The 26,174-nt window shown below is 51.8% G+C and overlaps 1 protein-coding gene across 7 annotated transcripts in view; it reads left to right on the top strand.

Annotated features, from left to right (window-relative positions):
• Positions 1–26,174, top strand: part of Ephb2 (Eph receptor B2) — a 188,791-nt gene that overhangs the window by 114,981 nt on the left and 47,636 nt on the right. For all 7 annotated transcript variants that reach the window (XM_030253190.1, XM_006538534.3, XM_030253191.1 and 4 more), the window contains exon 4: positions 25,192–25,347. In XM_030253190.1, the coding sequence (XP_030109050.1) occupies positions 25,192–25,347 (156 nt within the window). The remainder of the gene's footprint in view (positions 1–25,191; positions 25,348–26,174) is intronic.

Below are 26,174 nucleotides of genomic sequence, written 5' to 3'. Positions count from 1 at the left end.
AGTATGGGGGAGGAAGTATTTCTCAAGTCCTGAAAAGTCTAAGCCCATTTTCTAGGTAGGGAAACTGAGTCACGGGGGAAGCAGTAACACCAGTAAAGGTGGGCATTACTTAGACTAAGATGAAGTCCAACAGTTACGGAAATTCTGCAAATTCTGCAAATTCTGGTACTGGAGAGAGGGAGGCACGGGAAATCAAGAGTTCAAGGCCCATCCTTGGCTACTTAATGAATTCAAGACTATTATGGGTTACATGAGACCCTGCTTTAAAAACACAAACAAAAAGATCAAACCAAACATGTATGGCAGGTATGGGTGCCAGATCCTGTCTGGCTATTTTCCCATCCCCAGTTCTCCTGTCTCCCTCAGGACAATATCAGCCTGGTCTCCGTGACTGTTGCCACCAGCTCCTCAGCTCAGCCTTCCCTTCCTTCTTCCCAGAATCCTTAGCAGCATAGGATGCTCCTCACCCCCACCCCAAGCGCACGCAAGGAATTGGCTTCTGTTTACCCAGCTGGTGCAAGCCAAGCCAAGGCCATGGGCAAGTCCCTGGGGCACTGTCATCCACTTGGCAGTCGGTACCCCACTGCTCAGGTCTGTGACTTCTTGTCTCCCCTCCTAGCCCACCCCCTTTCTGCGAGGCTGCACAAGGTAGGGCTTGGCTTCCCACAAAAGGGAGTTACATCCTTGTGTGCCTCTGCATTTTCTTCTTTCCTGAAAGCAGAGTTGGCTGAGAAAATGCAGAGCCCAGATTCCACAGCTGGCCTGATCCCAGCCTGATGTGACCCCAGGAGTGAGACCCCCCCCCACCTCTCTGAGTACCAGTGTGCCACTGTGTCAGTTGAGGACCATGGCTGCCCTTGTCTCACCAGAGTCCCCATGAAGTCTGGGGTCAATGTGAAATGTTTGTGGGTTCAGAGTGCAGTGTGGTTGGTGTTGGTGGCCCTGGTCAGGAATCCAGAGACTCAAGGGGCAGTGTTGTCTGTCTAGTCTGTCATGTGGCTGCTCTAGGTGGGTGTCTACACTGCTCTCGGAGCATGTCTGCACTTGCAGTTTAAGTCTCCTGCCCTGCACTGAAGTGAGATAAGCCTCGTTCCCCCTACAAAGGCTCGTGATAACTACGGTTGGAAGATCATTCTCGCTGGGTACCTGCCGAGTACCAAGCCCTGGGCGAGTGTGTGGCTCCTGTCCCCAGAGGAAGTGTGTACCCAGGAGGGTGTGGCCCTCACAGTTCCACAATGTTGGATATAATTGAGTTTAGATTGCTCACCTGCAGACGCAGGGGATGGGGGAGCTAAAGAACAAAAGGGGGCCTGGAGGCGTGGCTCAGTTGGAAGAGTGCCCGCCTGCTACCCACAAAGCCCAGGGTTTCATTTCCAGCACCACATAAACTGGGTAGACAAGGTAATGGGGTTACCTACCACTGTGCAGGAGGTCCAGAAAGAATTTCAGGGTCATCTTCAGCTACATAGCAAAACTTAGGCCAGCATATTCCAGAAACCCCTGTTACACACACACACACACACACACACACACACACACACACAGAGAGAGAGAGAGAGAGAGAGAGAGAGAGAGAGAGAGAGAGAGAGAGAGAGAGAGAGAATATCTTGTTGGACATGATATTCTCTTTATTTTAAACTTAAACCATTACTTTTTGTTGTTTTTAGTTTGGGTTGGGTTTGGGTTTGGGGGTTTTGGGTTTGTTTGGGGTTTTTTTGTTGTTGTTCTTTTGTGTGTGTGTGTTGTTGTTGTTTTGGGTTTTGAGACAGAGTTTCTCTGTATAACGTTCGCTGTCCTGAAACTCACTCTGTAGACCAGGCTGGCCTCGAACTCACAGAGATCCACCTGCCTCTGCCTCCCGAGTGCTGGGAGTAAAGGCGTGCGCCACCACTCCCAGTGAAAAACATTACATTCACCTGTACACTGTTTCCTCCACTGTTCACAAAAGAGCAGGTGACTTTTCTGTGATGTAGGAGATGAGGTGTGCCCATTGTCTCACACCGCTTGAGCCCAGGGAAGGCATTACCAGTAGATTAATCCTCTTCCCACCGCTTCCAGGAGCTTTCCTAATCACAGGAGCAGCCGTCACTTGGCTGGTCAGAGTTGGGAGGCAAGATGAAATTCTTTACAGACTGCCCGAAGGTGTGACCAGATGGTCAAGGCTGGGACCCACAGCCAGGTGTTCTCGTCCACTCTGCCCTCCACACATGCTCTTGGTGAGGCTCCCCAAATGCCCAGCTTTGTATGAAAGACAAAGGTGAAGAAAGCCTGGTTATGCTCAGAGTCAGGGTGGGGCAGTGCGTCAATTATGATGTAGAAGCATCCGGGGTCTTCAGAGACAGGCTGGGGACACAGTGTATCTTAATTATCTTTATAGTGCTGTGTTAAAATGCTCTGACTAAAGTAACTGAAGGGATAAAGTGTTTGGCTCACAGTTCCTGAGGGATCAAACCCTTGGAGAAGAGGCATGGTGACAGGGGCATGAGACCAGCCCAGAGAGGGAACAGGAAGTGTGAACAGGAAGTAAAGCCAAACTACAAAACCTCAAGGCCCACCCTCAGTGGCCTCTTCTAAAGGTTTCACAACCTTCCCAAACTGCGCCAGCGACTGGGGACCGTGTTCAGATACAAGACATTTCACAGTCAGACCAACACAGTGTGGTTAAGGAAAGCATCTCAAAGGAGGCCATGTTGACAGTAATACTCCTCCAGTGAGCAGAAGACAGTTCATGGAGTCCAATGCAGGATTTTCATTTACATAAGTTTCTTGGCGCTAAATCTTTAGCCTATGAGGTCAGGTAGTGATGTCATAGATGAGGTCACCGGCCCTGGTGAATAAGACTTTGCAGAGCCGAGCAGGGCAGATGAGACTGGAGTGGCCTTGTGTATAGGATGCTGATCTAGTTGCCTGCTGGTTGGGCCAAGCCCAGCTCTACACGTGCAGACTGCATTGGCTCCCAGCCATGCTTTGAACTCCCTCGGCTTACGGCTAAGAATTTACCCCAGGCCTTGCCGCACGCAGCCTTGGCGGGACAAGTCAGGGTCCTGTTTGTTACTATTTGGGACTTGAACCTGATCCTGGCATGGTGTCTGGCTGGCTGATAAAGGTAAATCTCGACTGATGCGTGTGTGTGTGTGTGTGTGTGTGTGTGTGTATGTGTCTGTGTGTGTGTGTGTGTGTGTGTGTGTGTCTGTGTGTGTGTGTGTCTGTCTGTGTGTGTGCGTGTCTGTGTCTGTGTCTGTGTGAATGTGGATAGGTGAGTGACTGGGTGGATGGATGGGTGGGTGAGTGGATTGATAGATGGTAGGTACATATTGCATACATGCATGCATCAGTGGGTGGGTGGATGGGTGGCTGTAGGAAAGAGAAGATGGTGTATATGTGGATAGATCAGTGGGTGGGTAGATGAATGGATGAATAGATAATGTATGGGTGGTAGATGAGAGGGCAAATGGTTATATGAATGAAGAGATGGATAGAAGGATGGATGGATGGATGGATGGATGGATGGATGGATAGATGGATAGATGGATGCATTGATGGGTGAATGCATGGATGGATGCATGGATGGATGGATGAGTGGGTGGATGAGTGGATGCATGCATGCATTCATGGATAGAAGGATGGATGGATGCATGGATGGATGAATTGATGGATACATGGATGGATGAATGGGTGGATGCATGGGTGGATGGATGCATGGGTGGATGGATGGATGGATGGATGGATGGATGGATGGATGGATGAATGGGTGGATGAGTGGATGCATGCATGCATGCATGGATAGAAGGATGGATGGATGCATGGATGGATGAATTGATGGATACATGGATGAATGAATGGGTGGATGGATGCATGGATGGATGGATGCATGGGCACAGCATCAACCCTCTGAGGAGTGCAGAGGGTACTAGGCTGCCTCTCTCATTGTACCTAAGTGACTACCACATCAGTCCTTTTAGCTTTCTTAGGAGACGTGCATTAGTGTCCATTCCAGGCCTGCTGTCCATAGACAGCTTTGCTGTTCCACTGCCCTGAAGCAGAACCACCTGATGCTGTTTAAATCTGTGCAGACCAGGAAGGAACCTGGTGTCAAAGGAGGACCTTGTACCAAAGACACTGCTCAGCTCAGCACCAGAGGTGGGGACCTGCCAGTTCTCCCACCAACCCCTGCCTATCCCTCAACAGCCAGCCACTTCCCGCTCTGAGCCACACCATCCTCATCAGCACAGAGGAAAGGTGACAGCCTAGCTCTTGAGTCATGAGGATAGAAGCAGGGAGGCCAACTGCTCTGGAAGAGCCCTAGACTGAGATCAGAACGGGGACAACTATGTGAGCTGTGCCCACACGCTCCTGCCGTATCTGTCACAATGAGGGAATGCCCACTGCTGGGCGAACTCTAGAAAGAGAGCCTGGGTCTCTGGGGAGTCCTATTTGAATGCATAGAGCCCTTCCTGGCATGGGCTGGGTTTGCAAGGAGTGTGAGCCAAGAGGATCAGGGCCAGATCCGAGGCTTCCAGGAAAGGGTGTCGGGGGCACCGCATCCCCTGGGGAGTAAGATGCTATGTTCCCCTCCAAGGAGGCAGGAGGACCCTAAAAATGGAATGAGAAGCTGCCAAAAGCCACTCTCTTCCCTCTCCACTTATTGCCAAGGAGCGGCATGGCCACAGGCTCTGCAGGGCTCTGCTGGCCCCCTGGGCACCTGTCCCAGAAGCCTAATTACCCACTCTCACTGGGCTGCCAGCTCACAGATTGAGGGCCATGGAGAGCCGCGTGCAAAGCAGACAGGCATGGAGGAATGCCTTCGGTCCTTCACAGACGGAAGGATGCGGTATCATTTCACCTCTTAGCCCTCACATTGGGCTTGCTCAGAGTCCTGGTTAAGCCTCATCTCCTCCCACACCTCAACTCCACAGCCCTGTCTATGTCCGACTCGGCCATGGCCACAGTGAAGCCTCCTCGGTGGCCTCCCCGTTCACCGTAGCCCATTCCTCACTGAACACATGGGGGATCCATTCTGAGCACAAACCAGCTAGAACCCTGATGGGGTCCTTCTGTAGGGAAAGCCCAGCTTGGTCTCTTCCCAGTGGCTAAGAGGGCCACTTCTTCGCCTCCTTCCTCTTGCTCTGACCCCACCCACCAGGCCCCCTCCCCTTCATCAACCTCTTGTCCACCCAGCCTACCCTTCCCCCCTCCCCTCGCCCCCAGCCTCCCAGCCTCGCAGCTCCTCCTGGCAAATTCTGTTCCCTCCATAATGGATCCCTTTCCTGAATTAGCACTAGGTGGACCAGCTCAGGGGTCCCCTCAGAGGCGCTCCCAACCCCCACTGCAGCTAAGCCTCACTTCCCGCACACCCTATAACAATTTCCCTGTATTTTTGTGTGTGTGAGTGTGTGTATGAGTGTGTGTGTGAGTGAGTGTGTGTGTCTGAGTGTCTGAGATTTGTGTGTGTGTGTGTGTGTGTGTGTGTGGGCGTCTGAGTGTGTGTGGGCGTCTGAGTGTGTGTGTGTGTGTGTGTGTGTGTGTGAGAGAGAGAGAGAGAGAGAGAGAGAGAGTGTGTGTGTGTGTGTGTGTCTGTGTGAGTGTGTGCCTGGGTGTCTGAGTGTGTGTGAGAGTGTGTGTATGAGTGTCTGAGTGTGTGTGTGTGAGTGTGTGTATGAGTGTCTGAGTGTGTGTGTGTGTGTTAATATCTGCTTGTTCTTTCTCCTTGTCTGATGACTCTAAGCTCCCATGTAAGGACCTAAGTGGTATGTTATTGTGTAAGCAGCTAGTGTACCGGGGATTGGACCTAGGGCCTCAGGTTTGTTAAGTGCTCTACCACGAGCTACACCCATTGGGTCATCTTTTCTTCTTTTTAAGGTTTGTTTGTTTGTTTTTGGTTTTTTGAGACAAGATTTCTCGGTGTAGCTCTGGCTGTCTTGAAACTTGCTCTACAGACCAAGCTAGCCTCAAACTCAGAGATCTGCCTGCCTCTTCCAACTTTATTTATTTTATGTGCTTAAGTGCTTGCTTGTATTTATCTGTGTGCCACTGTATACCTGCTGCTCACGGGGACGGGAAAAGGCATCAGAGCCCCTGGAACTGGAATTACAGATTAATTGTCAGCCTCCACGTTGGTGTAGAGAAGTAAGCCTGGGACCTTTGCGTGAAGAACAAGTGTTCCTAACCACTGAGCTATCTCTCCAGCCACCCCTCTTGGTTTCTTCCTCCCTCCCTCCCTCCATTCCTCCCTCTCTTCCTTCCTTCCTTCCTTCCTTCCTTCCTTCCTTCCTTCCTTCCTTCCTTCCTTCCTTCCTTCCTTCTTTCCTTCCTCCCCCCACGTTCTTCTGCAAGCTATTATGTGGATTCAAACCTGATGCACAGCCAAGGAGAGCTGTAGTCTCCTGGTCTTGAGTCCACCTCCTGTGCACCAAACTCAGTTTCCAGTGTGCTGGAGCTTGGACTCAGGGCTTCCTATGTGCACACAAGGTGAGCTGAGCTGCAACCCAGATCCTGTTTTTACTCATGCTGTAGCCTGGGCTGGCCTTGAGCTTGTAATTCTGCCCCCTCAGTCTCTGAGTGGCTGGGAGTCCAGGTGTGCACCATCAGTCCTGGCTATAGGCGTGTCATTTCTGCTGAGTGAATGATTCATTTAAGGAAAGACAGATGTTGTGAATGGCCGTCGACTGAGTCCGCGCCTGCCCATGGTGCCTCCCACTTGCAATCTTACTTTATTCTCTCTATGCAAAGCTCTGCTAGGGAGTGTCCCCACTTCACGACTGAGAAAAACCAAAGCTCTGGAGGTTCAAGCAACTCCCCCAAGGTTACTCAAAGGCAAAGGGCAGAGAGATGAGGGTCTGTGACCCCCTGATATCTGCCTTGGTGTTTTTAAAGCAGTGTTGATATCCTTTTCAGGACCAGAGGATCTTCTGAAGACCTTGGCTAGTAAAAGCTGAGGCTGGCTTTGAACCCCCAAAGTGCTGTTTCTTCTGAAGAGATGCACTGGGGTCCTCTAGGTGCTCACCAGGGCAGCAGGATGGCTATCCAGTATGACAGCCAAGGTCCAGGGCAGAGAGCAGCCCAGGGAGAGGAGATCACAGGAAGAATACATAACATATGCAACCAAACAAGGTGTCTCAGGCTTGTCACCCCAGCATTCGGGAGGCTGAGGCAAGCAAATTCAAGGCCAGCCCAATTTACCATACCACAAGACAGTAACAGCTGTCTTCTGACATGTACCACACATTTCCCGAACCCTCAGCAGTGTTTCCGGTGTCTCCTGGGTGGTAACCGTCTTCTTGATTACCTCAGGAAGGAGAGCATTGTGTCCAACTTCCAGGTGGTAAAACTGAGGCCTGGGGAGGAGTGGTTAAGAATGGGGTGAGGCCAGGTGAAGCACAGTTGGGAGGCCTCGCTCCAGTGTGCACTAGGATAACCACTGCACCGGACTGCCATTCTGTGGGGACAGTCGAGCACAGTCCCAGGAAGGGCCTGATATTGCAGGTCCTAACTCATCTCAGCCTTAAGTTCTTTGTCAGGTACAAAGGGTGCCAGGTCCTGTCCGTTCCCCTCTGCTGCGTCTCCAGTGTGGTCTTCTGTGACTGTTTCTCACATTGAGCACAGGCCCTTGAGTCAGGTGCCTGGAAGTCCCCAGCCCTTCCCTTGTCCCTGTTGTTTGTTCCTGGCTACTCAGATGCTGAGAAGCCCCCAGTGTCATCTGCTATAGATAGGACCAGTCTCATCAGGGCACTGTCATGATGGAAGGTGACAGCTGAGCATGGCCCAACCCAGCTGCACCCCCATTTCTGAAGTGACAAGCTAGCAGTGAGTGAGAGGAAGCAGTGTGGCATCTGGTTCCGTTTAACCCCCTGCTCTGAGGACTGGGGAGATGACTGAGCTGGTGACAGGCTTTCTGGGCAAGCATGGGGATGTGAGTTCAAGCCTCGGAGCCCCACATAAAATGTCTAGAATGTGGGAGATGGCTCAGCTGGTAAAGCCACGTGCCACCAAGCCTGACAACTTGAGTCCTATACCCAGGATCTACATGATGGAAGGAGAGAACAGACTCCTCCGAGTTGTCCTCTGACCTCCACACAAGTGCCACAGTATGTACAAATACACACAAACACATACACACACACACACACACACACACACACACGAGACAGAGACAGAGAGAGACAGAGAGACAGAAAGACAGAGACAGAGAGACAGAGACAGAGAGAAACAGAGAGAATAACTATTTTTAAAGTTAATTAATTTAATGAGCTAGTTGTGGAGGCAGGCATTTGTATCTCAATACTGGGAAGGCAGGGTCAGGAGTACCCCTGGGGTTCGCTGACTAAACAGACTAGCCTAATTGACAAGCCCCAGGCAAATGAGAGACCCTGTATGCAAAAACAAACAACAACAACAATAAACAAGGTGTGAATTATCAAAAAGCCCCAGGAATGAGAGTGTTCTTTGATCTCCATATGAATGTACACACATCTACATGGACTTCACACACACACACACACACACACATGTAACCACACAAAAAAACATATGTACATGCACACACACACATACATGTACGCCACACAAAAACACACATATGCACCTACACAAACATACATGCATGTATTCAGGCATGTGCAAATACAGTAACACATACAGAAGCAAGAAAAATAAACTCTGGCTCTGCCACTCGAGGCTGGTAGCACTGGGCAGGTGACTTCACTGTCTGCACCTGGGTTCCCTGTTGACACACTATTACGGTTTCCTTTGAGACTCCGTGAGCTCATTCACACAAGGGCACTTAAGACATGGCCTGGCTCAGAGGGAACCCCAAGCTTAAGCTACTATTTATCAGATTACAAACGTTAAAGTACTAGTTATGACCTCTTGCAGCCAAAAAGGAAACTCTCTGAAACGGGGTTGCTGTCAGGTCAGAGAACTCAAGGCAGAGTGGGCGTTGTGATCGGAGAGCTCACTGGGTGATGAGCGGGCTCTCTCTGTGGGTTGTCGTTCACCACAAGTTGCTTCTCTGCTATTCATCCGCAGTTTTCTTAAGGATTAGAGTCCCTCTCTGTGGGTGCTGAGCTAAGTGCTTGTCACGTTTACGGGCTTTCAGAGCCGCTTTTAGGAACAATCGGCACCCGAGTTTTATAAGGGCTGAGATAAGAGAGGGGTTTATGAGATTAGAAAGTTGTCATCGTCTCCTGCTTCAACGGTTGCTTCTCTCCGTTTCTTCCTCTTTTACCAAACCATGGCACAGGCAGGGAACAGCGGGCCCCAGGCCCCATAAACACAGTTTTCAAATAAAGGAGACATTTAGAAGCTGCTCAGCTGAGCCTCTGTTGAGTGGCGATTGCTGCAAAACACACAACTGGGCCATTTGTGGTCAGGTCTCTGGCTGCTGGCCTAAGATCACTTGCACTAAAATCCTCTGCCGCTGGCTTATAATTTTTAACTTTTGACCTTCTAAAACTGAGAAGATGTGGGCTTTCTGTGCTCACATGAGTGTTTGTAAGCAGAGTGTGTGCATGTGTGAGTGAGTGTGTGTGTGTGTGTGTATGTGTGTGTCTGTGTTTCTGTGTGTGTGTGAAGTCATGTGTCCCTGTTTGTAGAAGTCAGAGGTCAACCTCAGGTATCATTCCTTGGGAGCTGTCCAGCTTGGTTTTAGACACTGGCCTAGAACTTGGCAACTAAGCTACACTGACTGACAAGCAGGTCCTCAGGGTTCCTCCTCTGTCCACCTCCCCAACTAGGAATATAGGTGCCTGCTACTATGCTTAGCTTTTTATATTTGAATTCTGGGTGATTGAACTTGGGTCTTCATACTTAGGTGTCAATCACTTTACCAATTGAGTTATCTCCCCAACCCTTCCTAGAAACAGTTATATATCTATCTATCTCTATCTATCTATCTATCTCTATCTATCTATCTATCTATCTATCTATCTATCTATCTATCTATCTATCTATCTATCTATCTATCTATCTATCTATCTGTGTATGGGTATGTGCACAGGAGTATAGGTTCAATTTGGAGTCCAGAAGAGGGCATCAGATTCCCTGGAGCTGTATTTACAGGTACTCAATGCAGTTGTGAGCACTCCAGAGTAGGTGCTAGGAACTGCACTTGGGTTCCCTGCAAGAGTAGTGCCTGTTCTCAAACCCCGAGCCATCTCTCCAGCCGCTAGAAGCAGGTTTTTAAGAAGCCATTTGTCCTGGAGAGTGTCTGGAGTCAGTTGAGACTGAAGGAGCCTGTGCAGAAGCATCCAGGCTACCGGGTCCTCACTCCTTCGTCCCAGTCAAAAGCTGAGCAGCCTCCTGCAGCCAGTGAGGCTCCAGGCTGGAGGGAGTCTCATGGTGTCACCTGCTTGCCTTGTCCCACTGGCCCTGGATCCCTCCAATCCCAACTCAGGGTTCTGACCACAGCGAAGAAAGTGAAGATTCAGGCAGGCAGTGGTGGCGCACGCCTTTAATCCCAACACTTGGAAGGCAGGGGCAGGCGGATTTCTGAGTTCAAGGCCAGCCTGGTCTACAGAGTGAGTTTCAGGACAGCCAGAGCTACACAGAGAAGCCCTGTCTTGAAAAAAACAAACAAACAAACAAAAAACAAAACTTAAGGAAGTGAAGATTCTACTGATGTGCTGTCTTCTAGGGCTACACCTTTGCTGGACTGTTCCCTCTTCCCAGCACATGCTCTCTCTCTCTCTCTCTCGCGCGCGCGCGCGCACACACACACACACACACACACACACACAGAGCAAACACATGTACATGCACACCCCTTTCATTCCTTTGTCTTGCTTTATCTCAGACTTGCTGGTCTGTTCCCTCTGCCCAGCACGCGTGCACACACACAGAGCACACACAGAGCACACACACACACCCCTTTCATTCCTTTGTCTTGCTTTATCTCAGGCTTGCTCAAGTGCCAGCCTCTCCTGGTAACAGCAACATCCAAGGCCATCCCTGGGTGTGTATACATATGGTGCACATACACACATTCAGGCCCATGCATGTAATACAACAAACCTTTAAAAGTACCTTTAGACCATCCTCTGGGTTCCTGAAGCTACGCCTCCTGCCCTCAGCTTGGAATCCATGGAGCTCTGACTCCCAGGCCTAGAGCAGAGGCTGCAGGTTGAGTTAAAACCCTGTGCCAGCCTCAGATGGAAGGCTCTCCTCTCCTTGTTCTCACCTGTCTCTGGGCTGTCTCCTCTCCCAGTGGGAGTATTAGGCTGTTGGGTCAACCCATGAGAGTTCCTAACCAGTCACCGTTCCCTCAGGAGTGCCACTACAAGAAGAAACCTTACAGGTCCCTTTTCCATATAGGAACACAGAGACATGAAAAGAAGCTGAGTGAGTGGCCTGAGGTCAGCAGTAGCCAGAGTTCAGAGCTGGATGGTGGCTCTCCACAGTGCTCTGTGTGGCCCTTATGTACTGTGTCAGGCTCTGCCATATAGTAGGTGTTCAATAAAAGGTGCTCGGTAGGACTTTGTTTATTTATTTTTGAAACAGGACCTTATATATCTTAGGAAGACTTGAATTCCTGATCCTCCTGCCTCCACCTCCTAAGTGCTGGGCTTATAGTTAGATATCCACACCCACACCAAGGCTGCGGATCCAGGCAAGCACTCTCAGACTTCAGCCTCAGACCCTTGGTCAGTTTTAATCAATAAAGACATAGACTGGTTACAGTAAGGAACAGGCTTGGGATGTGGGGACAGGAGAGTGGAGAGACAGGGGAGGCTGGGAAGGCCCGAGACTCAAGCAGGAAGTCTGGGGGATTGAGGGGGGTGGGGAGACTTCTGGGAAGTGAGCTGGGGACTTCAGGCCTGGGACCCCAGCAAAGGATCACCACTGCCTCCCCCCGCCCCGTGCTTGAAGATAAAACTCCAGACCCCATCTCTGCAGTACAAAGCCCTTTGTGGCACAGTGATCACCTCGATTTGAGTTCCTGTTCACAGGCCGTTCTCTGACCACTCTGCTGTGCCTTACCCCTCAGGCCTTTACACGATATTCTCTTTCACACAGTATCCTCTCTCTTCTGGCCTTGGCCAGCCCCTCTCCATTCATTAACACCCTGTCCAAATGACCCTGCCCCTACAGAGCCTTCCATGACACCCCTAGCTGGTCATACTCACTGTCCCCTGCCAGACAATGAGCCTCAAGGCTAAGTACTGTGGCTTATTCAGCTCTGTGGCTGGGTCCTTCTGCAGAGCTGGGACAAGGACAGCCTCAAAGTGGTCACTGGGAAAATCCTGTTCTGGTGTTGGTCCCAAGTCTCTGTTGGCCTGGAGACCAAGGCCCAAGGAGATTACAAGAATAACTCCTACTCCCCACGGGCTGAGATAGGACAGTGCTCTAGGCTGGAAGGCCTGAGGACTCTGCAGGGTGACTAGTGGTCGCTGCTGTCAAGGTCAAATGCTAGGGAGAGACGGCTATGGGCAGAGCGCAAGCCTGCCAGGTTCTGTCCGCTGCCGCTCAGTGGATTCCCTTCCCAGGAGCTCTGAGAGAATCTGTCTCAGCATTGGGAGGATACTGGGCTGGCAATCTCTTCTGCTCTTAAGGCCTGCTACCTCTCCGGCGTTTTTAGCAGCCTTTGGCTTGTGGTCAACACAACCCCCCCCCCAGATCTTTTCCCAGGGATGGCTGCCAAGCTACATCTTGTACACTTGATTTATAGCACAGGTTCGATGAAGCTGTTCATGCGCCCCAGAAGCCAACAGGAGTAAGGTGATGGTTTCTGTACCCCTAGGAGGGAGCCTCCACGTGAATGGGGGTCTGTTCCCTCTCTCCCTGTTCCTGTTGTCTCATCCTTGTCCCCTGAGGTGCTCAAAGCTCAGTCCTCTCCAGTCAGGTTTTTATTAGCCTGACTATTCAATTCATAGTGCCCAGAATCCAAGCAGACAAACCTTTCTGGAAGCAGAGGTTCCAGAAAGCACCCAAAAGAGACAGGGAGAGACATAGGCAGGTTTGGGAGGCTGAAACCACTGTGTATGGCATCTGTTTGCCCTATGGATGGCATTGTATGACACTGAGCCTTGGTTATCATCTGTAGAATGACTCATATATTGACAAGTCCCAATATCACTGCAACAAACATTCCTGGTAGGAAGTCCCTTGTTCTCTCTGTCTGGACTCATAGACTAAGAACAAATAGGTACTTAACACCCAGTACCCTCCAGCTACATCCCTGATGCGGAAAAGTACCTACAACACCAAGGTTGGTCATATCTCGGTCGTCTCTCCCTCCCCCCATTGCCATTTATTTATTTTTATTTATTTATCTTTGAGGCAATGACTGTATATGGTCCAGGGTGGCCTTGAACTAGGGGTCAGACGCCACTGTACCTGACTGAGGCATTAACTTTTACTTATTTATTTTGAGTCAGAGTTTTATAGAGCCTAGGTTAGCCTTAAACATGCTATGTAACCAAAAGAGATTGCCTTAATCTGGTCCTCCTTCCCCCACCTCCCAAGTTCTGGGGTTACGGGCAAGGTACCTGCTACTCCTAACTTGTGGGTGCTTGGCATCAGCCTGTAGTCCTCCTGAGTGCTGGGTTGGTGCTCTACTAACCGAGCCATATCCCTAACTCCTATTTGTATGCTCTTGTCTTTTTCTTTTCGGTGCTGGGGTGGAACATAAGGCCTCATGCACGCTCGGCAAGGACTCTCTTGCTATGCCATGGTCCCTCTCAGCCAAGGTGTTGCCCTTTAAATGCTATGGTCCTTCCAGTGATCGCCCTAGCACCCCTTTCCCAGCTCCCACGTCTCTGCCATCACCATCACATCAGACACATTGTTTCCATGGTCCCTGGTCTAGTCCCTCTCTCACTCCCTAGATTTTCCCTTCCATGAAGGCAGACAGGGTCCACAGCTCCTCACTCCAGCCCCAGCGGCTGCCCCAAGCTACACAGTACTGGGAATTTTAGCTTAGTTAGACTCCTAGTGGAGTCTCAGTGGGAAGGCATGCATGCTCAGGAAGGCAGAAAGAGGGTTGTTTATTCTCCATCATGGATAAAGTGCTGATCCCTTGCTGGGCCTCAGTTTCCCTCATTGTCAAATAAGACTAAGGAGAAAAACTTCTCCTCCAAGTCCATCTGACAGGGGACAGAACACTGCATGACAGGCCAAAGAAGCCACCTGCCAGGAATCTCTCTCTCACTCTTCCAATGTCACCACTGGCCTGGAAAAATAAAACAAAATAAAATAAAATAAAATAAAATAAAATAAAATAAAATAAAATAAAATAAAATAAAATAAAATAACCTCCCCACACAGGCCAGGGCCTGTGAGCCGACACACCCACCCTGGCCCCGTGACAGGGCCTGAAAGGTGTGTAGCAGCTGCCTCCCTGGGTGTCCCGGGTTTGTTGGCTTAACTCAGTTCACCAAGCAGGTAAAAAATTCCAGACATGTTCTCTGCTGACAGCTAATTGTGTCCTTTATTAATGAGCCTGGTTTGCTTGGGGCAGGGGTAGGAGACAGGCCAGCCCCAGTCCAGGGCTCCCTCAGGTGGGGCCAGGACCAGATTTCTGGATCCAGTCGCAGAGGGACTACTGCAGGAGGTGACCCAGGGAGAGCCCTCCAGCTGGAGAGGGGAGGGAGCCTCCTTAGGACCCCCCAGCCCCAGCAGGGGTGACAGCACCAACAGAGTGATGTAGGGACTTTGGAATCTGGTGGCCCAGGGTCTGGATTTCAGCGTGGCCACTGAGGTTCAGTGAGCCATACAAGGGATACTGACAGCTCTCCCGCCCACTCTGACACCATGTCTGGGACACCAGGCCCCATCTCTGTGACCCACCCTAACACCTGTCAATACAACAACCACATGTGCCTGGGGGCTTGGGGCTGCCCCTGCCAGATGTGCCAAGCTTTCTGGACATATCCGGCTTCCCCTTGGGTGCACGGTGATTATTATTTAACACTCAACATTCCGGCAGACAGTGCCTCCCAACATTAAGCAGCAGCAGTCTGTAGAGGCTTATCACCCGGAGAGTCTCCACCTGGGGGTGACGGGGACAGCCAACCCTTCCTTTTCCTCAGAAGGATGTATTGTGGCATTAACTCAGTGATAGGAGAGAGAGGGCTTAACCCAGGCACAGATCAGCATGTGCAAAGGCCCTGAGGCTAGAGACATGCTATGGGACTTTATTTAGTCCATTGAGGAAGAGAGGAAGAGAGGGTTAGTTATTGATTTTTACTGCAACTAAGGTGGGACCTTTGGAAGTTCCTAAACAGAGCCTCCTGAGTTGCTTCCTTGTCTTTGGGCTATCTACTCCTCCACACACATCCCTATTTCTCCACACAGCCTCACCCCTACCTCCACAGCCCCACCCCTACAACCACCCACAGCCTCACCCCTACCTCCACAGCCCCACTCCTACAACCACCCACAGCCTTACCCCTCTCTCTACAGCCTCACCCCTACAACCACCCACAGCCTCACCCCTACAACCACCCACAGCCTCACCCCTACCTCCACAGCCCCACCCCTACAACCACCCACAGCCTCACCCCTACCTCCACAGCCCCACCCCTACAACCACCCACAGCCTCACCCCTACCTCCACAGCCTCACCCCTACAACCACCCACACAGACTCACTCCTACCCCCCAGCCTCACCCCTACTCCCACCTATAGCCCCATCCCTACCCCTGAAGCCCACCCCTATAACCACCCATAGCCTTACCCTTACAACCACCTATAGTCCCATCTCTACTCCCATCCACAGCCCCACCTCCCCCCCCCCCACACACACACACACTACGGAGATCCACCAGCAGCTCCTAAAAGTAGACCGGAAGGAGGATGAGGGCAAATGCCAGTCACATTGTCAGGAGGCACAGTTCTGAGTCCTTTCTCTTCTGTCTCTCTTTCTCCACAGTGACTTACTAGGTGGCCTTGCTTAGGTAAGTTACTGGCCCTGCCTGGGTGGTGGAGTCTACAATCATAAAACATGCTAGATACTTAGACAGCAGATCCTAAAAGGCTCTGTAAATTTGATCTCCCCAGACCTCCTCCTACCTCTCCAGCATCACCTACCTCCCAAGGGCCTTGAACTTCATGCTTCAGCAACCCTGCACTATTCGGAGTTCCCTACACACACCATACCCTTTCCCACCCGAGCCTCTGCAGAGCTGAGCCGCCTGCCTGCCAAGCCTTCTCCCACCAGCAGATTCTGTTTAAACAGACTTCTCTACCTTGGAGGACCTCTCTTCCAGGGCATACAATTTCTTGGTGCTCCAGGGAAATTTCCCACACCTCCGGCCCGGGATAGAAAGAACATGGAAGAAAGTGGATGCAGGGTTAGAGTCGCCTTCCAGTCCAGCTACAGCACAAACTGGCCAGATGTTCAGCCTCTGTTTTCTCATCTGTGAAATGAACATCTTTCCCACTCTCAGGGTCAAGGTGAAGATGCATGGTGTCCTAAAGCCCCTGCCCCAAACCACCACCTGGTAGCTGCTATGATCCTTTACAGAGGGACGGCACAGAAAGGCTGCAAGGGTGATCTGGGTGGCCTTGTGTGGCCACAGATCTCTGGCACAGTTCCAGCTCTGTCCTCTCCCATAACCTTGCAGCCCAGGGGTTGTGAATGTGGTTTAGCCCTCCTGTCCATGGCTCCCTCCTCCATGAAGGCTGGTCAGCCTCTGCACCAGAGCCTGCAGCAACCACAACCACACGGCCCTTAGAAATGTCCTTAATTGCTTCAGTGCGGGGAGTCACCCTGCAGGCAGATAATTAAAAAGTTCAGAGCTTGATTAATTGAGAGGAAATTGGAGGAATGGGGCTGCCTGCTGGGTGGGTAGGAGCTCTGGCCTCTTGGTGGGGAGCTGGGATATCTTGAAGGGAGGCAGGCTGTCAGGGACCAGGGGCACAGGGACCAGGGACACAGGGTCCAGAAACTGGAAGAACTGAGCTGCAAAATGTCCCCGGCCACCCATGGACGCTGCGGGAGCCCATGCCTAGCTTTCCCAAACACTATGAGCACTGTCCCTTCATGTCACCACAGAAGACCAGAGAACAGCACTCCAGGACACACTAGCCATCAGACTTGAGGGCAGGCACTCAGGGAGCTGATATAGGGTGCTGAGTCTGTGCCAGGTGGCACAGGGGCTGCCCTCAAGTGGCTCCAGCTGGGCAGGGCAAGAAGGTGGGGTTCTTAGAGAGCCAATTGCCAGGAGTGTGGAAGGGGATTTGGGAGATCCAGTAGACCAAAGACCCTAGTCCACAGGTAAGCTAGCTAGGCTTAGGCATAAGTCTCTACCTTCCAGGGCTATAACCACCCTCCAGGCCCTTGGCTATAAGTGACATTTTACAGGACACTTCCTCTCCTCAGTTTTCTCACTTCTAAAATGGCAACACCAATATCCAGGCCTGGTGGTCTAGAGCTGTAATCCCAGTTGCTTGGAAGTTTATGGCAGGGAGGTTATAAGGTTAAGGCCTATCTGGGCTGAGGAGTGTCTTAAAAGACACAGTAAAACTGGGGGTGTCGATCAGTGGCAGAGTGCTTGCCTGGTGTGTGTGAAGGTCCTTGGGTTCAAACCTCAGTCCTGCAAGAAGAAAATAAAGTGTCACCTCCTTGTATACATGGCAATCGTGAGTCGTGTGTAGCTGGACACAAGTGTCACCTCCTTGTATACAGGACAATTGTGAGTCCTGTGTAGCTGGACACGTTCCTGTCCAGCCCCAGGTGCAGCTGGGCCCTCAGAGATGTCAAGGGTGCTTCTCTGACTACCAGAAACTTCAGTGTGACTTCACAATAGTGTCGAAGGACCCAGTTGGGCATTCTGCCTGGCTTGTCCCAGAGAACTGAGTACCGCAGCCAGTATGAGCTAGTGAGTTGCCAGTGGGTGATCACCGATCCTAAACCTGATGTCACAACCAGAAACACTATTCCAGGAAAACCTTTCTCGGCATAAAATTACACAGAACGCCCCGTTGAATGCCCTTCGGGTGATACACGCAAGGTGCGTGTGAACATGAATGAATGTCGTGTTCAGACTTGGGCCTCAGGATCTCATTGCCTCTATGCAAATACTCGACAGTCTGAACTCGGAAAACCCTTCTGAGCCCGCAAGTGTTTCTGGCAAGAGTGCCCCTGCCTCTATCACGGCGGCAAGCGCCATTTTATACTCTCCACAGGTCCAGCATCGTCCCAGGGTATGCACTGCTAGCTCATTTCATCTCCTCCGAGAGATTTAAGACCCACATTGTCAGTCTCCTCACTGCTGCTTCACAAAACTAAGGCCCAAAGAGGTGAGGTAATGGGCCTGAGGTCACACAGTTAACAAGGGGTTGGACCAGACCGGCACCAACTTGACCAAACTCATCAGAGTTCTGCTCAGGGAGGGAAGGCCTTTTCCAGTGTCACCCAGAGCCTTCTATGCAGAGCACCCTCCCTCCCCTCCCCCCCCCAATGAAACTCTTTCCAAGCACCCCTCCCCCGACCCACCCAGAACATCAGGCCTGACTAAGCACTTGATTCCAAATGGCACCAGTCATCTTTGGGACTAAACCAGCATCCCCCTGAAGAAGGGGCAGAAGCGGCAGACCAGCCACCAAGGATCACTTGGTGCCAATTAGCAGACCCACCATGCCAGGCCCAGATGGAGCCCTGCCTCGACCGGCTTGGGCCTTACTTGGTCAATTATCACCTATCCCCGGAGCCCAGGGGGCAGGCGGGGGAAAAATCTGTTTCCTTACAATCCCCCTCCTGTCTCCGGCTGGCTGCCATCCGCTCTCCTGGCCAAGCACTCTGGGCATCTGCAGAAGGCAGGAGCAGACTGGCTGCCTGGACGGATGTCCTGGGCTGGAGGGCAGAGCTCTGCCTCTGTCCTGCTGGGTGACTGTCCTCAATAAGATAGTCTCCAAGCCTGGCATTTGACACTTGACCTTGTGATGGTTTTCCTGACTGGTGGTATTTGCGCACAAGGATTCAGAATTACTTCAAAGGAAAAGTCTAACCCTGCCATTTTCTAGCTATGTGACCTTACAGTGGCTAAGTTTCTTTGGTTTTCTTTAAGACAAGGTTTCTTTATGTAGCCCCGGCTGTCCTGGAACTCACACTGTAGACCAGGCTGGCCTCAAACAAAGGAATTTGCATGCCTCTGCCTCCTAAGTGCTGGGATTAAAGGCGTGAGCTACCTCTGCCCAGCTCCTGTGTGTGTGTGTGTGTGTGTGTGTGTGTGTGTGTGTGTGTGTGTGTGTGCGTGCGCATGTGTTGGGGTGTTCCTGCCAAGGCATTCATGTTGGGGGGGGTGTCAAAGGTCAACCTGCTGAGATTGAGTCTATCCTTGCATCATGCGGGTCCCAGGGATCAACATGGTGGATAGGTGTCTTACTCACTAAGCCATTTGCTGCCCCCAGTTTCCTTTTCTATAAAATCCAAATGATTTACCAGCACTGGTATACAGTAACATGAATCAAGTGAGGGAATCCAGGCCATGCCAGTCTGAGCACTGGCTCAGCCCAGAGAAGGCTCTGGAAAGTGGCAGTTCTGCTGTTACAGCTTGCTGGTGGGGGGGGGGGGGCTCTGAGTCCCCAGTGTCCCAAAGAGAACAGGCCCTGAGTTTAGGCACTTTGTGTGTGTCCTTCCAGTGGAATCCACTGGCACACCTACTATGTGCCAGGTGCTGAGGATCAGTCCTTCCCCATCCACCACTCACCAGCCAGTAGACCATGTCATCTCACCCAGTGAGACTGGCCCTGGTTTGTACCAGAGAGCTTAGCAGACCCAGCTGTGCACGCCTCTAACAGCACCAGAGACCCTGACCGCAGGCCGGTCACACGGAATTGGCCCCTGCAGAAGCCCACACAATACAGGAACAGCAGTGTGAGTCAAGCTTCTCACTTGCTAGCCAGCTGGTTGGTTTAGCAGTCACCATTGGAGGTAGAACAGGTCTGTGTTGGCTGGAGGCCTGAGCTGGCGACAGGGCAGAGATGGAGGGAGGGCGTACAGGCGATGCCCTCAGGAGAAAGAAGCAGGTTGTGCGGGCCAGGGTACCAAAGGACCTGTGATTGGATGAGAGGTGGCCAGCAGAGCTGGAGAAGTGTCTGATGGGAGCAGGAGCAGAGATGTGGCTCCGTTGGTAGAATGTTTGCCAATCATGCACGCAGCACCGAATAAATCAGGTGGGGTGGCACACACACACACACCATAATCCTATCACTCAGGAGGTGGGTGCAGGAGGATTAGATGTTCAAGGTCATCGTCAGCTACAAGGTGAGTTCTAAACCTGGACTACAGGAGAAGAACAAAGTAAATTTCCAATGGGACTGTGAACCCTCCCTGAGGTCTATCCAATGGGGCTGTGAGCCCTCCCTGAGGTCTGTCCAATGGGGCTGTGAGCCCTCCCTGCTGGCCTCAGACTTTGAGTCCCCCCACTGGGGACTCAACACTTTGAATTTAAGAACTAGGAAAAAAAAATCTGGTCACCTTAGCAGACAGGATCAGAAGACAGAGAGAGCCAGCAGCAGGCATGAGTCTGTCTGTGGCACTGAGAGGGGTCATGAAGATGCTGGTGGCCGGGCATCTCTTCCTGCATCTCAGCCCTGTGAAGCATTCTCCCTTCAGCCAACCACCACCCTTCTGGGGTCCCACTGGGGTTGGGAGTGTTTGTAGTACCTCCCAGGGATCACACGCATACACACACACACACACACACACACACACACACACACACACACACACACACACACACACACACACACACACACACAGGTCTTGCAAGACCCTGGTCTGCTTTCTAACGCTGACACAAGCTGAGGGTCACTGAAGGGAAGCAGAGTCCAGGGCCAGCTTTGTTTTGGCGTTTTAACAGTAGTCTAGCCGGCCTTTCTAAGTCGGTAACCTTTGAGTAGATTAGACGAGGCATGAGGCAGGGGGTACAGCTTAGCAGATGTCTGGAAGTGAAGCTACTGGCAGGAACCAATGGCAGGAGCCCTGTGGTAGGAAACCGCCAGGAGACACTTGGAGTTGACCCCCGGGGCCTTGTGGCTTTATTCTGAGTTAAACAATGTTTAGCCCACTGAGCTAGTGTCCAGCAGATCCCTGTGTTAACTGTGGAGGGTTGGCAGGGACAAAGGTTGGGCAGGGAGATCCCTGGGCACTGGGCACGTTGACTTGCTTGCTCCGCACCCAGGCCTCACCTTCCTGAGATGTTGCACGTGACACCCAAGGGTTGGGGGATAGGAGCCAGCCCAGACCTCTCTCTTGGGGGCTCAGGGGAGAAGAGAGAACTAAGACTTAAGAGCTTTGTCTGTTTCCTTTGCCCCTGAGCCTCAGTTTCCCCAAATGCCAACAGAAGTCTTGAGCTGGTGTTCTTCCCAGTGCTCATGCATCCATCCCAGTGACTGACAAGATCTCTAAGATAAACAGCCCAGCTGGGCACATAGATTCATAAGAAAGCCATTAAGACAGACACTCAGGAAGACTTCCTGGAGTAGGTACCATTGACCCAATGACCAAGGGAGGGCAGCCCTGGCGGCAAGAGCAGGAAGCATGGTGTGGGCACCGCAGGTGAATGAATATAGAGGGGTGGACATCAAGGCAGGGGAGATGGGCGGGACCCAGCGTGAGGTCTTCAGGGGCTCTGAAGAGCTTGGGCTCCCTGGGGCGGCATCTGAGATAGCAGCTGCACAGGGAGGCATTGAGCACACACCTCTGAATTTACCTGCCCAGAAGGGCACACACGCAGGGGTTTTAGTGCATTCCTGGGGCCATGCAAACACTGCCACAGTCAATTTCAGAATGTTCTCATGGCCCCCAAAGTCAGCCTGTTATCCATTAGCAGGCTTCCCATTCTCCCCTGTCAGCTACACATCGACTTCCTGTCTCCTCAGATGTGTCTCTCATGCTCCTATTTCCTATAAATGGAATCCTACTTTTGTGACCGGCTTCATTGAGAGAGTACAATGTTTTCAAGGTTCCCCGGTGGGAGCGCAGCCCTGGGCTTCGTTCCTTTTTGCAGCCAAATAATATTCCATTGTCTGCCTCTGCGCCTCTTTCAGTAACATAGAACAACTTTGTATTTTAGAAAGCCGGCTGGGAGAGATTGGGCAGGAGGAGGCCAGATGGCCCTGCGATGCCAAGAAGTGGGTGGGAAGAGCTTTCTAGATGCCTGCAGGGGTGGGAGCTGGCCAAGAAGAGGCAGGCATGGGACCCTGCTGCGGAGGGAAGACCTGGTAATTGTGTGGCTACAGGGGGTGGGAAGAGGGGAGGTGCAGGCAGGGAAGAGAAGAGGGGGTGGTCTTGGGGACTGGATGGAGAGTGAAGTGACCTCCCAGGCTGAAGGGGACCGGGTTTGAGGAAGTTGAGGGACTGGGGGTGGCTGGTGAAGAGGTGACTGGGGAGCCAGATAGGGTCAGGGTGGCCCAGGACACGCTAACCCAGCACAGCAGCTGGGAAGATGGTCCAGATGGAGGGCTGGCATGGCACAGAGAGGAGAGAGCAGCCACCTGCCAGGCAGCTGGGAACTGGCCAGCAGATGGAGCAGGCACTGAGAGTTGTACATGCTCCGATGAGGGAGCCAGGAAGAGCCCAAGCTTGGGGCTAAATCCTTTGGTATCGGTAAGACAGTCCTAGACCCTCCCACAAGCCCCTAATGCAGAGAAGGACACAAAGTCTGAGAGGCTAACCCTGGGCCAGTGCCAATCCACAGCCGCTACGGCTGGATGGCCTCAGATCCCTGGGCCATGCCAAGATGGTGGCCCCATCTTGATCCACAGCAGTGAGGGCTGGTGACTGAGGAGGAGTCGGGTCCACAAAGCCAGAACTGCAGAGATGCCCAGCGTAGCAACTGTTGATCCATCTGCTTTCCACTAAGACTTGGGGACTGTGGGTGAGAAAAGAAGTCACTCTGGACTCTTAAGGCTGGGTGCGAACAGACGAGGCCTCCAAGACAGATGGCCTGGGGCCGGACCCCCCTCTGCCACCAAAGCCAGATCCTGGGACAGTGGCTTTCCCTCTGGTCCTGGGACAGTGGCTTTCCCTCTGGTCCTGGGACAGTGGCTTTCCCTCTGGTCCTGGGACAGCGGCCTTCCCTCTGGCCCTGGGACAGTGGCCTTCACTCTGGCCCTGGGACAGTGGCCTTCCCTCTGGTCCTGGGACAGTGGCCTTCCCTCTGGTCCTGGGACAGTGGCCTTCCCTCTGGTCCTGGGACAGTGGCCTTCCCTCTGGTCCTGGGACAGTGGCCTTCCCTCTGGTCCTGGGACAGTGGCTTTCCCTCTGGTCCTGGGACAGTGGTTTTCCCTCTTCATGCTTTAACTCCCTGTCTGGATGCAGAGGAGGCCAGGGTGACAGCTAGCTCGGGCTCAGTAAGTTTCCCAAGATTGGAATGACCAAATCCTAGGACAGAGCTAATGCCAGGGGACTGAGAGCTGTTACTATGCATGTTGGTCGTGAGCACCCCCCCACACACACACACACCTCTACCCCATCTCTACCATAGGATTGCGCTGTCACTGGAGCTTCCGAAGCCTGGTTGTTTGTGATGAAGTCCTTTCTCCCCTTGTGGTCCTACAGGGCCTGGTCAGGATAGCATGAGCCACAGTGGCCAATGATTAGCTTGGTTACATTGCCAACCTGTGTCCTGAAGCAAGCAGGAGAGGCAGGCCTGAGAGGGGCTGTTTTCTGATGCTCATAGGGAGTTGTGCTGGGCTTGGTACTAAGCAGAGCCCACCCACTCCCTGTCTCATGTGCTTTGTTCCCTGGAACTTCATTGTTGTGTGGCCGGAAATGTTTTACCACTGAGCTCAGAGAGGTCAGCTATGGCATCCATGGCCACTCAGCAGCTTGGTTTTGAACAGGTAACTGTGTATCTATGCCAAGATTGTTCCTTCGCACAGCAGGGAGCTGGCAGGTTGCTCTCAGCAGCACTAACTGCTGTTTTACAGACACGGAAGTCGGGTGGGTCACGCTACACACTCAGGTGGATATGAATTCAGCAGACGGCCTGCTCCCTATAAACCATGTTCACTGCCATCCCAACCTCATATTCTCTGAAGCTCTCTTCCCACTGAAGCATTTATGCAGCACTTGCTGAATACCAGCTTCTCAGCTAGGCAGATAAGGCAAGCAACAGTTAATGAGGTGCAGCTTCATTTCTGGGGCAGCTAAGAAAATGGCCAGGAAACCCTGTATGTACATGGGTAATTATGTCAGGAGAGTGAATTTGGGGTTTGTCTCAAGCCCCAGGAAAGGCAGGATCTCTGTCCTGGAGGCTCAGCCAGGGAAAGATGTAGTGCTAAGACTAGGACTTGAAAGGTAAACACCAAACAGCAGGGCTGGAAAGACGAACTAGGATGATTTATGTTAGCTGTCTGTATACAAGGAAATGGATGTTCAGAGAGGTACAGTCACCTGCTAAAAGTCACACAGCACCTAGGTAAACTAGCAGCATTTCATCCCAGAGAGCTTTTCCTCTGAAGTTCTTTTCCCTCCACCTCTTCACATAGACAGAGGCTGAGAGGGCAGGGCCAAACTACCAACCTCTGGATTTTCTTCCCAGGCCAGCAAAACAGGTATATGGATTTGAACCCATCCACACTCACATGGCTGCCTGCAGTAGAACCTAACCCGTGCATGGCCTGGCTGCAAGGTCGCTGGCTCATCAAGAGTGGGAGAGCCCAGACGGCTAGGTGCTGCCTGGGTGTAGACACTGCCCCCTCAGGTTGAGCTCGGTACTGCAAGCCCCCTCTTTTTTTACACATTTACTAAACTTTACATGGTGTGTAGCCTGGTATGGGCTTGTGTCAGGCATCACATGTGCATGTATAGAGTGCTCACCTCAGACCCAGATAGTTCTCTGTGACTCCAGAAGTTTCCTCAGTGTGTACCAGGTCACTCAGGGTATGGTCTGACTGCCCAGCACTATATCAAACCGTGTCTATGATCTAGAGCCCAGTTACCTGGTTACAGCTAACCAGGTTAGGAATCCAGACTTCATCAAGCCTCTCCAGGCTGAGGAACAGATGGGCCAGCACAATGAAGGGTGATTGCTGAGGGCACTGAACCCACAGGCAACTTCAGAGACAAACATAAACAGGTCTTCTAGAAATCCTGGGCCAGAGCCGGGCTGCCATGCTGGACCTGAGACCCCAGAACTTCAGGAGCTAGGTTTCCAGGATCACAGCTAGGGCTATCTCCTCATACTACAGCCTCTCGCTGTCTTGCCTGGGCTCCTTGGTGACCCTCCCTATGTTCTTTTCCAGGTTGTCCATCAGGAACCTTCAAGGCCAACCAAGGGGACGAAGCCTGCACCCACTGTCCCATCAACAGCCGCACCACCTCCGAGGGTGCCACCAACTGTGTATGCCGCAACGGCTACTACAGGGCCGACCTGGACCCCTTAGACATGCCTTGCACAAGTACGTCTTCTCTTGCCCCCAATCGACCCACAGGAAGGCTTGGAGCAAGGGGAATGGCCACAGAGCAGCCGAGCGCCTAGGGGAGGGAACAGAAAGCTGGCTCTGTGTTGGCATATGGCCTGTGCCCCTTCCACTCAGTCATGTGAGGATAAAGTCAAGGTCTTGACTCACATTGGGGCAGGAGGAGGCTTGGTGTTGTGCACTCAGTGTCCAAGCTGAGTAGTGTTCTACCCCCACCTCAGTCAGGGATGACACTCACAGGGCTGACCCCAGTGACTTAGACATATAGACCTGTTCTGTCACGTTAAAGGACTCAAAGGGCTCAGAAAGGTGACTTCATGATGGCTGCTAAGGCGTGTGCCTTTCCCCACAAGGTCAATTCTAATACTGCTGCTTAAGCTCCAGCGGTACACACACACATATACTCACACATATACACACACACATACACACACACATAAACACACACATACACACATATACACATAAACACACACATATACACATACACACATAAACACACATACATACACACACATAAACACACACACATATACACACACATACACACATACACTTAAACACACACATACACACATAAACACACACATATACACATACACACACATACACCCACATACACACACATAAATACGCACACATACACACACACATATACACATACATACACAGATAAACATACACACACATACACATACACACACATACACACACACACAAATACACACACACATAAACACACACATATACACATACACACGTACACACACATACACACTAGGCAGCAGAAAGGAGAAAAAGTCATG

Source organism: Mus musculus, chromosome 4, assembly GCF_000001635.26.
Source record: "Mus musculus strain C57BL/6J chromosome 4, GRCm38.p6 C57BL/6J".
NCBI lineage: Eukaryota > Metazoa > Chordata > Mammalia > Rodentia > Muridae > Mus > Mus musculus.
The sequence above is the reverse complement of the archived record's forward strand: the minus strand, read 5'-3'. Positions and strand labels throughout refer to the sequence as shown.